The sequence below is a fragment of the Truncatella angustata genome (genome assembly GCF_020726525.1).
Source record: "Truncatella angustata strain MPI-SDFR-AT-0073 chromosome Unknown BKA67scaffold_4, whole genome shotgun sequence".
In the NCBI taxonomy this organism is placed as follows: Eukaryota; Fungi; Ascomycota; class Sordariomycetes; order Amphisphaeriales; family Sporocadaceae; genus Truncatella; species Truncatella angustata.
The window spans coordinates 3,931,557-3,948,327 of NW_025763384.1; the positions used below are offsets into that span (position 1 = coordinate 3,931,557).

General features: G+C 43.6%; 2 protein-coding genes across 2 annotated transcripts; both read left to right on the plus strand.

The window, feature by feature from the left end:
• Positions 1-361: 361 nt before the first annotated feature.
• On the plus strand, positions 362-2,699 carry BKA67DRAFT_566650 (Alpha/Beta hydrolase protein). The gene is made up of 5 exons (XM_046102909.1): positions 362-756; positions 807-864; positions 916-1,053; positions 1,101-1,883; positions 1,935-2,699. Exons 1-5 carry the CDS (start codon positions 546-548, stop codon positions 2,197-2,199), a joined length of 1,455 nt encoding a protein of 484 aa, XP_045959195.1. The 5' UTR covers positions 362-545; the 3' UTR covers positions 2,200-2,699.
• Positions 2,700-15,824: 13,125 nt separating this feature from the next.
• BKA67DRAFT_516739 (uncharacterized protein) lies at positions 15,825-16,061 on the plus strand (the record flags this gene model as incomplete). The annotated part of the gene is made up of 1 exon (XM_046097845.1): positions 15,825-16,061. A coding segment is annotated over one exon (237 nt), but the record flags the coding sequence as incomplete, so codon positions are not given.
• Positions 16,062-16,771: the final 710 nt, after the last annotated feature.

Here is a 16,771-nt window from a genome sequence, read left to right on the forward strand (position 1 = left end):
GGGGTCCCCATCTCAGCCCTCATTGAACCAAGACTCATGACTCTTGTACAAGTGTGGGCGCGTTATCCTGGAAAGCCTAAATATGGGATGTGTAGAGGGCGGAGGTGGGAGCCTCTAAACCAGGTAAAATGGTGCAGCGAGGGAACGGGTGCAATAATGTACGTCCTGAATTATGTAAACTTTGGGACGCTCAACCGGCCATGTTCATGCGGCCACAGCCAATTAACACCGGACACGCTAGGATTACCCCGCTTCTTTATTCAGATGGCCGCCGAGAACGGCCAACAGGCCCCGGGTTACACTAACACCAGTTGCTTGATCAAGGGTCGGCTACGCAATATCCGGCTGAAATAGCAACAATCTAGTCTAGACTAGAGGCTGGATTACCCCGCATAAATGCGAAGATAGCAGAGCGCAATTCATGGCGAGCGGTTACTATTAGATCCAAATAGTGATTAGGGACTAGACTACACATCTCTTTGAGAAGCGTCTTTATTTCAATCACGTTCAAGGGAAGCTAAAGAGCTAAAGTTCATTAGAATAAAATGCTTATTAAACCTAGCACGATCACTAGTGCTGTAGCGGGCCTTGCCATCCCATTCGGCAAATTTGAAGGTCAAACGCCACTTAGTTCGACGTCAATGAGCATGGGTGCAAAATTCAACATCACTAAACAAGATGAGAGCATCTGTGATGCTGGAAGTCGTCAATGGACTGGCTGGGTCCATATTTCTGACGAGAAAAGTCTCTTTTTCTGTATGGTTGAGTTACGCATTGCTACCTCGCCGTTGTTGACCATTTTAAAGGGTTCTTCGAGAGTCGCTCTAACCCGACGACGGATCCCGTTGTTTTATGGATGAATGGGTATGAGAAATTTCTCCTCGAGGCAGAAATCATTATAACTAACTTTTGCAGAGGACCTGGTGCTTCTTCGATGATAGGGCTCTTCGCAGAGATGGGTCCTTGCCAAACCAGCACGAGTACAACCGGAAACAATGGAACTTATCTCAACGATCACAGTTGGTCGAATTTTGCTAATCTTCTTTTTCTTGAGTGAGTATCACAAACATGTGGAGCATCTTGTAATTAACGAATTGCAGCCAACCTGCCGGTGTTGGCTTGTCATCAATCAATGGAAGCACGCTAGGTGGTCCTGATACTATCACGGAAGCAGCCGAAGACTTCAACGAGTTCCTCTCGACCTTCTTCGTGGAAATCTTTCCTCACTTTTCAAGCAACCCGTTTCATATCGCTGGGGAATCCTTCGGGGGAACGTATGTCCCAGCATTTGTCCACTACATCGGCATGCGGCAACACCTCGGTATTCCTGGAGTCTTCAAAACTCCAATTCAGTCCATCACGCTGGTCGATGCTGTTGTTGACTACATGGGATCTGGCCCTCTCGGCGAATATGATCACATGTGTCAATTTGACAAGGGTGGGAATAACCGACTGAAGCTAGGATTCAACGAGACGACTTGTCGCACCATCGAACTCGGGGTACCAGAATGCCAGAGACTCAACAATCAATGCATCGAAACTTACGATTTGAATATCTGCGAGGCAGCATTCGTCTATTGCTGGAAATTTATAGACTTGATAGAAGATGGTGGTCGTGTAATTTACGACGACCGTGCGCTTTGTAAAGGCGAATACCCTCTATGTGGTCTGGATGGCAACTTTTCAGAGTATCTCAATCGTCCACATTTCCAAAGAGCACTTGGACTAGAGAGATGGAACTTCACAGCCCTGAATTGGGATCTCAACGACCGGTGGGGTTTCAGCAAATATGTGTACATGCCTACCACACGCGAAATGACATGGATTCTTGACGAATCACCTATTCGTGTCTTGGTCATCAATGGCAACAACGATATCATCGTGTAAGCTTTTTACCAGAACTGGTCTGTTACTTCAAACTTATGGTGTGGCAGCAATACAGAAGGACAAAAGCGGGTGTATGATGCTCTTCCATGGAACCACCAAGCCAAGTATCGGATGCAGAAATTCGACGACTGGCATTGGCCAGACCAGTCTGGAAAGATGATAAAAGGAGGCCAATTCAAAACCGCGAATAAGATGTCATTTGCCTCAGTTAATGATGCTGGACATACGGCGCCAGGCGATCAGAAAGCAGCTGTCGCTTTCTTGATGGCATGTTGGTTGTCTGATGATAAGGTCGAAGCGTGCCCGTTCTAATCGTTTACTGCGATCAAAACACTCACCACTACAATGTAGCCCCTTGACCGAATCGAGAGCAGCAATGTAACTCAAGGTCGTGGTTTGAGAGCACGCTTGAATCAGTGGGGGCAGTGGTGAATCTATTAGAGCCAGGACCTTTCAGCACCCACCCTGTAGTTGTGCCTTGTTGCCCAACTTCTTGCAAGATGCTTCGCAATACAATTACGCGCGCTCTTCTGTTGAAGCGTGCATGCAATCAATGGATATTTTGATGCTAAAAGTAATCCAGCTGTGTCAATAGGCACAGAATGGCCGATATGCTAAGCCTACGACCAGCCATTGTAACCGCGCCGTCTAGGCGACATCTTCAGAGATGTAAGTACACTAATGCCCGCCATCGATGCGTGGTTAAAAAAAGCTATTGGCAGCCTTTCAGATATGACTTCCATAGATTTCACGGACATGTATCAATATGTTGCATTGACTTCAATTTGCAATGTTTCAACTGAGCTCTCTGCGTAATCGTGGTACATAGTTGTATTTCTCGTAGTCTTATAATCGTTGGGGTGCCAGCTCGGTTGCTGGCTTTGGTGATGGTGGTCTGCACTTCGTTGGGTACCACATCAAGCACCACTGGATACCACGGCCATCTGGATACAACCTAGTTTGTAGCGCGGATATAGTTCAAAAAGGTACTCCATTATATGTAAGCCATGGCCATACTTAGATCGTTTATACTCGATAAGATGAAACAGGAAAAAAAAAAAAAAGCTGCTTCTAACTCTCTTTATATGTGCGTTCTAATTACCTTACAAGTATACATTACGTCGCATGCCCTTTGCGGATTTAAATTAAATGACAGAAAACCAGCGCTAAGGATTAACCAGGGGTATGCGGATTTTCAAAGGATAGGTATACGGATTTACTAGGAAATTAATGTTCCCGTTATCGTAATAAGTTATAATTTTAATAAATAAGTAATCTAACTATTATAATTTCAAATTACTTGTTAAATTCCGGATTAGACTCGTAATTATAGAGATATTTTAATAAGAAGAGTTAAGGTATAAATGTAAATGTTTTATATTAAATGTTACGAACGAAGGCTAGGAACCAGGCCTGAAGTGGAGAAAGGAAGCATAAGGCAGCCAGTCACCACTGTTAAGATTTTATTAGACAAAAGACAGCACAGGACTCTGGGTCACGTGACTAAGGAGCGACACAAGGGATGGCGCTTCATACGACTCTAGGAGCGATAAAGGCGCCGCGCTCCTAGCGCTCTAGGAGCGATAAGAGCATTACGCTCTTAGCGCTCCACGAAATATTAGTGAAGGAATGAATAAATATAATAAGGATTGGGTTTCCTACTTTATATAAACAGTCATTACTTTAGTGATTAATTTAAGTATCTATCTTACCCATAGGTAAAGCTTACGCTTTAACGATTACACTTATAAATCCCTTTACTTAGTATATTTTAAAGGTTTATCTTTATAGTCTTTTATTCGAGGCTAGTATATCTTATTAATATAAACCCCTTTACATTATATTAAGTCCCTCATTGTTAGTTTAAGTAGACTAAAGCTATACCTGTTTAAAGAAGAAAAAAAGATTGAAGAACGGTAACTCTACGAAATCGCGTCTAATTAACACGCCGGGCACGGCAATCGAATCCTTACTATCGACTCCCGCTATTTACGATCGCGCACTTACGTCGAGACGTAGGCGCAACGCGATGGCGGCGCCGATGGCAATTGACGAAGGGCGGGGCGGACTCGATCAGAGTTTTCACCACCCCCAAGCAAACGAGAGCACCCACGCCCCGAATGGCGCGGGCGCAACGGAGAAACAGCGAAAAAGCAGCGAAGCGAATGCGAATGAGGCTACCGGCAGCGAACTACAACTTGTCGAATCGATGATAACCAGCTTAGTTACCCCCGAAAAGACTAGTGAATTAGCGGAGCTAATGGGCCGATGGTACCAGCTCCGCTCCCTCGAGGATGGGAGCCGCACGGCTAGCAAAGAGGATATGACCAAAGCTCTAGCCGGGCTACAACAAGCGATCTTACAGTCCGTACAATCGGTACAAGTGGCCCTCACGGAGAGGAAGAACACGACGGATACGACCTGGGCTAAAGTCGCAGCGGATACGCAGCTAGGACACAACGGGGTCGACCCGTAGAAGCAAGCGGTAATTGTACCGGCAAGCCGCGAGAGAGAGGTGGTAGTAAAAGGAATCCAAGGGGACCAGTTAAAGAATAGGTCTACTACCGAAGTATTAAAGGCAGTAAACAAAGCTCGTGGCGTTAACGATGCGATAGCAGTCCGCAAGCTATATAGCGGCGACACGGTAGTTACGTTTAAACACGGGGCTATCCAAACGGCCACTGCTAACCAACAGTGGGTAAGTAGCGCCTTCGGAGAAAAGGCACTACTTACTCGCCGGGAGGTAGCGGTACTAGCGAAAGGCATCCCAACAAAGCTATTACGGGTAGCCCACGATGAAACAAAGATCTTACGGGATATCCTCGAAGTCAACGAAGTGGATGACCACGTCACTAAAGCGAAGAGGAGCCTCCCAAAAGCCCCCCAGGCCTTGTACGGAGCTCTAATCCTCCACGTGGATAGCGTAGAGGCAGCGAAGAAGCTCTGCGACTACGGGCTAGTATGGGAAGCGTCAGTATTTAGCTGCGAACCATACGATGCAACGCTCCGGGTACGCCAGTGCTTCCGCTGCCATGAATACGACCATATCGCAAGGTTCTGCAAAAAGACACCACGATGTGGCATCTGCGCAGCCACGGCCCACCTAGACGGGGAAAAAGGGTGCCCCCAAAAGGGCGAAAAGGGAACAAAACGCTGTATCAACTGCACAGGGCCACACCCTGCGTGGGACCGCAGCTGTCCAGCCGCGATCAAGCAGCGTGAAAGAGCGGCGGAGGCGTATACCCACCGACCACGTCAGTTCGAGGTCCGTAGCTACACCGAGGGATCGCAAAGCAAAGGACGGCTTACCCCGCCTAACTCCCTACCTACAGCCGACCACACAAGCCAGCCAAGAAGCGAGGATGGCTTTACCGTAGTGTCATCGAAACGCGGACGCCCAGTAGGCGGGTCGAAGAAGCAAGCCGCCCAAAGGGAACAGTCCGCAGCTCGGCTCCGCCAGTGGACCACTACAGCAAAAGACAGCCGAATGCCACCACCCTCTATAACATAATGGGAATCACAACCCTCTATTAGAATACCGCAGGATCAAGGTCCAACGTGATACTAGCGTTAGACAAGGGAGGAGGTAGCGACTTCATTGCGCTCCAAGAACCATGGGTGAAAAACGGGATCATTTACTGCCCATCTTGGTCGAGCTACAAAGTAGTATATAGCAGCGGACGAGCAGCGCTCTACGTACACAAAAGATACGACATAACAACACTACACCCCCGGTCAGGCCACGACTGGGCATGTATTACACTTACAAAAGGCTTGGAACCAGTCACGATATGGTCTATTTACTCACCGAACCAAATAAGCAGCTGGGTTAGCCCTTTAACAGAGCTCCTAAGCGACGCTCCTAAAGGAAAGCACTTGCTCGTAGGGGATTTTAACACCCACCACCCGTTATGGGATATACACGGGCGAGAGTCAAGGCATAGTGAGAAAGTAACAACGTGGGCGCAACGGTGGCGACTTACGTTAATAACACCGTACGGGGAGGTAACAAGGAGCAGACACAACCAAAGGGACTTAACTATCGACCTAGCTTGGGCTACGGAAGGTACAGAGATCCTTTACGAAGGGGACCCAGGCTTAGAAGGTTCAGATCACCGGGCCCAAAGGGTACAAATCCTCAATAGCGGCGAAGCCGCAACTAAAGGACTACGTACGATAGAAGGCTGGAACTAGGCAGCAGCCGACAAAGAGCTTATCCTAGCCGAAGCGGCCAACAAATTCGAGAACTGGCTACCCGTCCAAACAGCCGATGAAATCGACCAAGCAGTGGACTGGCTAGTAAACGAATTACATGAAATCGCAGACTTAGCAGCGCCAAAACGGACGGTAAGCACTGGCCACGGGGTACCATGGTGGAGTCCACAAGTTAGCAAAGCCTGCGCAGATACAAAGCGACGCCGTAGGGACTACTTACAAGCGAAATCCCTTAACACATGGACTAAGTATACCACTGCTACGCAGCACCAAAAGGAAGAAATAGCAGACGCCCAAGAACGGAGCTGGCAAGAAAAGCTAGAAGCCACGGCAAGGGACCGTAACAGCTTATGGGCGCTACAACGGTGGGCTCGACTACGCAGTTAGAAACCCCAAGATCAACATAGTATACCAGACCTACAAAGCAACGACAACGGGACGGCCACGGCCACAGGGACTACCCATAGCATAAAGGCACAAATCCTAGCGGAAAGGTTCTTCCCGAGCCCGTACGCGGACCTATACGACCTCGCTATAACACCGCCACGAGCGAGCAACGTACTCGATATAGAACAAGAGGTATCTATAACAGATATCAGCATTACCGTATCAAAGATGGCGTCATGGAAAGCCCCGGGAGACGACTTAATCCCGGTAGGACTATTAAAGAGCTGCGGGGAACCACTCTATAAGATCCTAGCGGATATAACTACAACAAGCCTCGCTATTAGCTACTTCCCACGGCGCTTTCGCACCGCTAGAGTAGTAGTTATCCCTAAACCAAACAAGACAACAGCCCAAAGACGCACGGCAAGCGGGTGGCGACCAATAGCGCTACTTAGTACGATAGGGAAGGTTATCGAAGGGGTAATGGCCCGGAGAATCACAAAAGCAGCCGAGAAAGGGGGCGTCCTTCCTAACGGCCAGATGGGCAACCGTAAGGGCCGTTCTACGGAACTCGCTATACGTATCGTCGAAGACGTAGCGCATACAACTTGGCGGCGCGGAGGCATTGCCTCGCTACTACAACTAGACATAAAAGGAGCGTTCGATACAGTTAATCATACCAGGTTAATCGCGATCCTAGCCCAGAAGGGATTTCCGGAATGGGTCCGGGCATGGGTTACGAGCTACGTAGAGGATAGGACGGCTAGGCTACGCTTCGACGGCGAAGAGTCCACGCCCTTCTTACTAAACGCGGGCGTCCCCTAAGGCTCCCCACTATCACCTATATTATTCCTACTCTATATCTCTACCTTATACGAAGAGCTAGCAGCAAATCACCCATCGCTAATTATAGTAGGGTTCGCCGACGACACGAACCTACTTAGCGTCGGCCACGATGCAAAGACAACCTGTACACACTTAGAAGCAGCGTGGACGACGTGTAAGGCATGGGCAACTAGGCACGGCATGGACTTCGCGCCAGAAAAGTGCGAGCTTATACACTTTACAAGAGCCAGAGACCCGTTAACGTTAGGAGTTCGCCTCGGAAACGCAGCTATAACGCCGGTTGTATCAACACGGTTCCTTGGCGTCTGGTTCGATAGGAAACTGAATTGGCACGCCCATATAGAGAGAGTAAAATCGAAGTTCGCTACACAAAAGCTAGCCCTTACGAAGCTCGTACGAATGGCGTGGGGAATAGACTTCCTACGAGCAAGGCTATTATATACAGTAGTGATACGAACAGCCCTTGCATACGGAGCGGCTACGTGGCACACTATTAGCGAGAGACCCGTAGGCCCGGTCAAAGCACTAGCGAGCTCCCAAAACGAGTGCCTACGCGCTATTTGCGGCGCATATAAGGCTATACCAACGCGGATACTTGAAGCTAAATCAGCGATCCCGCCGCTAGACATTTATTTAAGCGCTCAGGCAACGAAGTTCGAACTACGGATTCGTAAGAAAAAGACTGACAAGTTATTACGCACCGCTTACGTAAAGGCGACGCATATATTACGAGAAGTAAGGCCGGTCAGGCGAAGAAAGCCGTTACCGCTCCCCTTACGCCCAACAGCATACCCGATCGAGAAGTACGAACGAGCACTAAGATGGGCCGAAGGACCAGATATAAGACAAGCTCTCTCTAGACACTGGCAAAAGCGTAGACAAAGCGATAACGCTTCGCAAGATGATCGCCAACGTAGAGCATTAGCCGACGAAGCCCCTGGAACCGGTCTAAAACAGTACGAGAAGTTTAAGAGGAAAGAAGCCACGATAATCTTCTAAATCCGGTCGGAACGGATTGGACTCGCAGCCTTCTTATTTAGAATAGACGCGTTCGGAGCGTATACACCCCTCTGCCGCTGCGGCGAAGCCCCTGAAACAGTCGTACACGTATTCCTTTATTGCGGATTATTAGAAGAGACTCAAGCACGCCTAAGGAGCTTTATAGCTCCGGTAAGATTGGATACACGCCGCGACCTCGCCGCGGCTACGTTGATTCCGAAAGTGTTAAAGGTTCTAGTTTAGTGGCTATTACAAACGGGGAGACTATCTAATATCGGGGATAGCCAGTCTTTTCAGGGGTAGTTACGTTGGTTAGGTGAAAACCAACGTCGCATTATAGACACTATAACGTAAACGCTATTAGAGCGTAAAGCACACGAAGCGTACGGGTTTTGTCTAGCCCTTAAGGCAAGGTTTACCGTACGGTTTAACTCGGAGAGGTACCGAGGGACTTAGAGTCCTACGGCGTATTTAATAATAATAAAAATAATACATTATATTATTTACGGTTATATAACCCGATAATATAATCGTTATATTAAAGACCTTATAAACTAGTAAATTAACTAAGCTATGATAATATTATAACTTATAATTTATTAATTAAATGAAAAACTCTAACCTTAATGTTATTATATATTATAACAAGTATGTTAACATAGCATCTTGTTAAGTGAGAAATTAGCGTTTAAACGTATATCTTATTATTAGTATACGGTTAAAACTCATAGAGTTATCCGTTATATAGTTAGTAAGAACTTATAACGATTATATTATCGGGTTATACAACTATAAATAATATAATGTAAGGGGGTTTATGCTAACAAGATATGTTAGCTACGAATAAAAGACTATAAAGATAGACCTTTAAGAATATACTAAGTAAAGGGATTTATAAGTGTAATCGTTAAAGCGTGAGCTTTACTTATAAGTAAGATAAATGCTTAGATTAATCACTGAAGTAATGACTGTTTATATAAAGTAGGAAATCCAATCCTTATTATATCCATTTATTCCTTCACTAATATTATTAGCTCACTTCTAGCTCACTGTTAGCTCATTGCCGAGTTAGTGATCTAAGAGTAATCCTTTGTTTGTGTTTACCTTTGGCTCACTAATCCAAAGGTGATTTTATCACGTGACCCTTCCTTATCGGGCCAGCCGTTAGGCGCCTTGCCGGCTATATATATGTAGGGCCCCTGGCCTGCCTTCTAGCTAGGTTCGTAACATTAGGTTCTCCCTCTCTTTCGTCTTAGCCCTTTAAGACTTAGTCCCTTAAGTAAGTCGCCTTTGCCCACTTACCGTTTAGTGAGTCTTTCTCCCTTATTTACATATTCGTGTAATGTTTGCTTATTATGTCTAGTCGTGTCTTAAAGTCGACACTTAATTCCATAAAATTGTTAAAAACTAAGTAACGTTATCGCCTCGCCGCACTTATTAAAGAGTTAGGTTACGACGTAATGCCTTATTCTTTATATTATAAAAGAGGTTAGAAATGTCGTATAATGGAAGGGACGGATTATTATAAGGAGTATATCCGTCGTAATCGTTTTTATAATAATTCTAATATTCCCGTGTCTTCTTTAACCCGGATTATAAGCGAGTCTTAGCGTATCCGACGCGAGGAGCGCGAGATAACTAAGCGACTTCGTTAGCTATATATAAAGACCACGGTTACCTTAACGAAGCTCGATCGTTTAAGGGTTTAACGCGAGTCTTTATTATCGCGGGGTTCGGAAATAGTAAACCGCGGTCTTTAGTCCCTTAATAAACTGGATAAAGAGGAACGTAATAAGTCGGAGGCCGTAATCGTTACGTAAGCCGGTAATGCTTTCGGGGTTATTAATTAAAACTCCGTAGGATTTTTACCTTTTAAAGCCGTAGTTTCTTTTAATAATCTTATAAGATTTTTAAAGACTTCGTAAAATGCTTTATAAGTTCTTAAGTATTTTCCGAATATAAGTAATCCTTTTATTTAACTTTATATTTATATCCTCGACTAATCTTTTAATATCCTAGGATTTTCTTAATTTTATAATCTTATTAATTAAGTTATTCCGCTTTTAAGTTATTTTCTAATTTTACGTTTATTAATACTAGTTCGAGTAAGGCTATATATATAATTAGAAATATCCGTATAGTTTTTAATAACGATAGTCGATAATTAACTAGTGAAATGACTTCGTCGATTTTAAATGGTAAAGTAGTGAGTGTTGGCTGTACTAATATTACAAGGGAGCCAAGTGGGTCGTACGACCTTCGTCGTGGTTGTCCGGGGTCTGATTAGTATAAGGTCGAAGGGATGGAACTTGTAAATAGTCGAACGGGCATGTTTCTTTACACTTTTGGCTTCGGTAACATGGTCAGTTCATATAGCAGTGTATTCGGAAGACGACGAGAATGGCTCGTCGTCACTAATTAACGTTATTTTGGTTATTAAGTTCATTCTTTCCATTCATTTCATAAGTGATTAGTCCGCGAGTGAACTAACGAGTTCGTCGTAAGGCTTATAACCTAAGGGATAAGATAATGGTCCTGGTTTAATTGGCTGCCCTATTAAGGGTCGAACTTAGAGCCTCTAGATTAATAATCTAATACTTATATACGAAGAGTCGAACATATATAATATAGAAAACAGATTTAATTAAGGTTAGGAAACATTAAGAATATCGTAATTAGGAAGTTATGGAATTAACGAAGACATTGAAAGCACGATGAGTAAGAAGACAATAATAGGGTTAGACCCTACACGGAACCTACCGAACATGGGTAGGAAGCGATAACCTATATGGCAGACTAAGAAAAAGGGACTATTGTAATGCGAACCTAGTATGACCTTATAAGGGGTAGGCTTGTACGGACTTAGATACACCGCCTAGGGCATGGCCTAACGAATAAAGGTTAACACTTTAGAAAGAAGGTCTCTATACACTATGGAATCCCTTATCTTAGGTGTTAGCGAGATTACAGTGGAGTTAATTAAAAGCGTAATATGTACGGCTCGAATGATTAGGTGGCTATTAGAGAGTCTTAAAGCTCGACTAATAGATGTTAAGTTCAAGAATAGGCGGTATTAAAGGGCGAGCAACGATGGTACACTATAGTGGGACGAAGCTTTGGAAAGGCCTAGACTACGTTGCTAGTTATGTTAAGATAATGATTAAGACATACTTAAGTATGAGGAGACAAAGGGGTATATCGGGAAGAAGGAAGGTATTACATTAGACATTACGATGTTGCCGAGAGATCTTACTCCGGTTAAGACCCGAGAAGACGTTAATCAACCTACCTAGTAAACGGTAATAACTACACCTTATACGACAAAGTGGTTTGGGGCATGTAGTATGTCTTCCCGGACGTTACTTAATACCCTAATCTGCGATTCGACGGGCGGGAAGCTACCTCTCACTTAAAAGGAGTCTATTGAATCTTTAAAGTGTATAGTTTAACCGAGGAAGGTATAGTTACGGAGTTGTTATACTAGACGAGGAATAAGATACTAGAAGAAAGAGTTAGGATTACGATCGACGGCTGTTTTACTTGGGCCACTTACGAAGCATCCTTTTTATACGCCTTCCGTATTAGGGATTCTAAGCAAGGCAGGTCTGTGGTAGACAAGATTAGAGACCTCGAGAGAGGACTAGTATTACAAGGTGCACTTAAAGTATATAACTATGTTCTTGATCACGAGACACGTGTGTTAAAACTTAAGAAGCTAGGCAAGGAGCTTATAGAATTGGACAAGACCCGTGGGCTGCTCGAAAGACTATATGCGGAAGTGCTTAAACAGCTACTTAGCCTTTCGGGGAATGCCCAAGAGTACGAAGGACTTTTCTCACTCTCGTATAAAGAGGCTGGTATTTTAATCAAGAGGTGGGCTATTACGGAAGTTAACATGGTTAAGCATATGGAGCGATTTTAACACCGCTTATTACTCGGAGATAACGAGCGAATCTTACCTTCCGCGACGAATTCACGGCTAGTTACCATTCTAGTAACGTTACTAGCGAAAGGCCCCGACATGATAAATGCCCTAACGTAACAGATTTAAGACTTACGCATTAAACTACTTAACATATAGAAAAGTGTACTAGAGAGGCGCCAAATTAATAGTCATCCTAGGCCTAACCTTACCTAGTACAATCCTGGACTTAATGCTTAAGTTAACTCGATCGACATGATATATTTAGAAGTAAGCGATAACTATTACCGACCGAACAACTCGTACGGTCGTAATTAGTATAATAACAACTAACCCTATGGATATAGTGGTCGTAAAGGTGTGTTAACTAGTAGAGGTCGAGGAAATGGCTATAACGCTAGCTTCGGAGGGGGAGCCGGGCGTTCGCGTGGCCCGATCGTATGCCACTTTTGTCGACTCGAAGGCCATGTCGTAAAGGATTGTAACGAAAGGCGAAATGTGTACGATTTCAACTTTTTACGGTACGATTTTGACCGTTATGAATATGTGTTTGGTGGTGAACACAGGATAGTATTAGACATCTACCTTCCAAAATGGGCACATAGAAAGGCGGACGAGAATGGGGTACCGATTACGAAAGTAGTTACCGAATGGGTATTAGCCAACCAAGATGGCCTACCCGAGATCATGATTAAAAGGGCCAAATACATAAAGTCGAAATACGACGTGGGTCTTACGATCGACCCTACCCGAGAAGAGTTCGAACGTGTAACACTTACTTATTAACGGATAATTCTGACTCGTTAACAACATGTAAGCCAGCCTAATTAAAAGCTGGCCCAGACCTTACTACCTGGGAGACTGAAATTAATCACATTTCGGTAATTAACAACACCGGTAGTACTATTTATAGTTAGTAAGAGGTGGCTAAAGATTTCTAATGGCTCGCACTTATCCGAACTCGAGACTATACGGAAGTCCTTATTACTAGCCCTAAAGCTGGTATAAACTATGACCTTGACATAATTAAGGTCTTAGCACTAAGTGTAAAGAGACGCCGTGTTATAGAAGTTAATAATAGAGATAAGGAAGTCATGTTTAATGTCTCCTAAGAAGAGCCCTAAAACGTGACGGCAACGAAAACTACTCATGCTTTAACTAGTGTAAAGACCCTTACGGTGTAAAGAGACTTACCTAATGGTAATAATTAGAAAGAGAACGTTGTTACTACCAGACATAAGCTGTCTAATCCGTAAGACATTGTAATAAATGCCTTTTGGATAAAGAGGATTAAGAGAACATAAAGAAGGACTTCAAAGTTACTTAGGACGAGCTTGCCAAGTTTAGTCCTGAGTTTGCGAGCGGACTCAAACAATCGGTAACTAGGAAGGAGTCAGTGTTAAACCCAGTTTACCGAGAAACGCTCTTCCTAGAAAACCCCGCGTTAGAAGAGAAAAAGAAGACAAGAAGTAACGGAAAGGTGCCCCTTCTTAATGTTAACTCCCTTGAAATGCCCTTACTTATTACGGTAGACATTGACTAACTGATTAAAAGAGCATTTAGTCGAATGTAATCGAAATCTACGGGCAATGGACGGAAGGAGACGCCGTAGTTACGGAACTTAAAGTTAACTCCGTCCAAGTCACTAACTTTATCTGCCCCTTATCTCGGCTGGCTATAAGAATTGGACCGATAGGTCTTAAGTCTCTAATTACCGGTGTTATTAACATAAGTGCAGAAATCTCTATTATACACCTTTCGTACGTAATCTAACATGGTATTCTTATAAGAAAGTGTAGCCTCGAAGTTCAGAGTTATAAGACCGGAGCGTTAGCTGTTATTTATGGCATGATAAAGACTTAAGTATGGTTGGTAAGACGGTTTATTACGCTACTTATTTATGTCGTCTAAGATTATGTCTCTAAGAATCCTTTAATCTTAGGGATAAACTTTATCTAAATGGTACGGATAAGCTTCGTCTTTTAAGAAGATATAATTATAAGGTATATGTTGTTCGGCGAAAGTATAATCGTAGTCCCGATTAACAACTTGTCGAGCACGAGGAAAGTGGTTAAGGGCCGTTTAAGTAGCCCTCTTACTCCGGGAAACTAAGTGCTAATAGAATCGACCGGTTTATTAGCCATTATAAGTTAAAACCATCGCCTTAGATACATAACATCCGTTTAATACCAAGAGTATGTCTTGATTAATACCAGTATATGAAATATCTAGGGATGGAAGTATATATAATTAAGATGGTTAAAGTAAGGGCGACCTATACCGAGGGGCTTATAGTGCTAACGGACACGATTCGGGATGTTAAGGCGGAGTTAATAACAAGGGACGAGGTTATTAGGGAGTTTTCTAATTAAGAACTAGTAATACTAGTTTAATCGTTATTCATAGTAGAAAACGAGACCTTAACGCGGCTTAGGCAGGCCTAGGTTAACACCATGTATAAGCCAAAGTTAAGGAAGGTATAACCTGTGGACGATTATCTAAGCGATAGATTTGTACCATTAGGGGCAAGTGATTAGAGGGAGCACGAATGGAAAAAGGCGTGCCTTACTATGGAAGATTAGGACCCGGAGGGTCCGTTATCTTAAGTAACTCTTAAGTGGTTAGCTATAACAAGAGGCACTCGCCTTACGAAAGAACGTCTAGCCGACATTATAAAGGATGTAAACCTAAAGCTTAATAATTACGAGCGCGTTGTGTTTATTAAGATATTATATAGAAGAGAGGCCGCGTTAAGTTAGGAGTTCAAAGAAAACGGGAGGATTAAAGACATCGTCGCACTACTTTACTAAATACCGGTAATCCCTTATAAAGCTTGACAATCTAAGAACATCCCTATACTTAAAGCTCTTATGCTAAGAGTGGTAGAGCTATTAAAACTACGGAAGGAGGCCGGAGTTGTCGAACAAGTTATGGGGCGTATAAGAATGTTTAGTTTCTTATTATTAAGAAGGACGGAGGCTTACGGCTAATTAACTTAGCTATAAAGGCGAACGCTATTACCCTTCGCGATATAAGATCCCTTAACGACTGTGACGCCTTTGTAAAGAAAATAGCTGGGCGCATAATGGTAACCTTAGCGGACTTGTTCTCGGGGTATAATCAAGTTACCTTAGACCTTACGAGCAGGGACATCACCTCGTTTATAATACCGATCGGACTCTTACGTATGACCACGATACCCCAAGGCGCTATTAATTCGGTAGCGCACTTTTGTCGAGTATTTAGACGCATTTTGTACGACTTAGTTCCCGATGTCGCAAACTTCTTTGTCGATGACATTAGCATTATAAGATCGACAAGTCATTATGATTATAAAGAATGTTATCTAAATGTTAGGAAATAAGTCCTAGAACATTTACTAAACATTGACAAAGTATTTACTAACTACGAACTAATAGGAGCCACTATAAGTGGTGCGAAAACAGCGTGGTACCGAACATTAACCACTGTTATAAGCTATCTTTACGGTACTTATAAAAGGCAACCCGTTGGTAAGCTCGTGATTAAGATTATTAAATGGACGGATTATTATAACGTGTTAGATGTGCGGACATTTCTGGGTCTTATTGTATACTTTAAGTCTTTTGTGGAAGGATATATGATTATCTCCTTATTATTAACCCGGCTATTACGCAAAAACACACTATTCGTGTTCGGTGAACCGGAGAAAGCCGTTATACATATATTGAAAGATGCCTTGGCGTCTAAACCAGTACTGATTAGATTGGACTATACTAGTGGTAACGAGGTTATTCTAATAATAAACGCTAGCGGTTTAAGCTAGGGAGTAGTACTATGTTAACTCATTAATGGCGTTAAACGCCTAGTAAGGTACGAGAGTGGCTCTTAGAAAGGAGCAGAATTGACATACGACGTAATAAAACGAGAATGCCACGGGTTGCTTAAGGCCTTAAAGAGGCTAAGGAATTACTTATATAGTTTACATTTCGTTATTAAAACAAATGCGAAAGTCCTCGTTGCCTAGTTAAACGGAGCGTTATCGGACCTCCTTAGGGCTTTAATCACTAAGTGGTTAGCATGGATTAGTAACTTCGACTTCGAAGTACGTTATATACCGGGGAAGAAGCACACTACCGCCGATACATTGTCCCGGAAGCCCCTTAGACCTTTAGACTTAGATAACAAAACATGGGAAGGAGAAATCGACGACTTTATCGACGTAGAGCTTAACCTGATCAGTATTAACGTATTGAACGGTAACACGGATAGACCCTTAGATGGCACCTAGTTAGAGGAATCGCAGGATATAGCGCGATACTTGTTAACATTGGTATACCCTTTATAGACAAGGATTATAAAACAACGCAGGCGATTCTAAGCCAAAACCGCTAAATTCGTAATTAAATAGGACATCTTATAGCGAGTTTCTCGGAATAAAGCCATAATAAGAAGGGTCGTTAATAACCCGGACGACCGAAGGCAGCTAATCAAGAATGCGCATTTAGACAACGGATATAAAGGAAGAGACTCTAC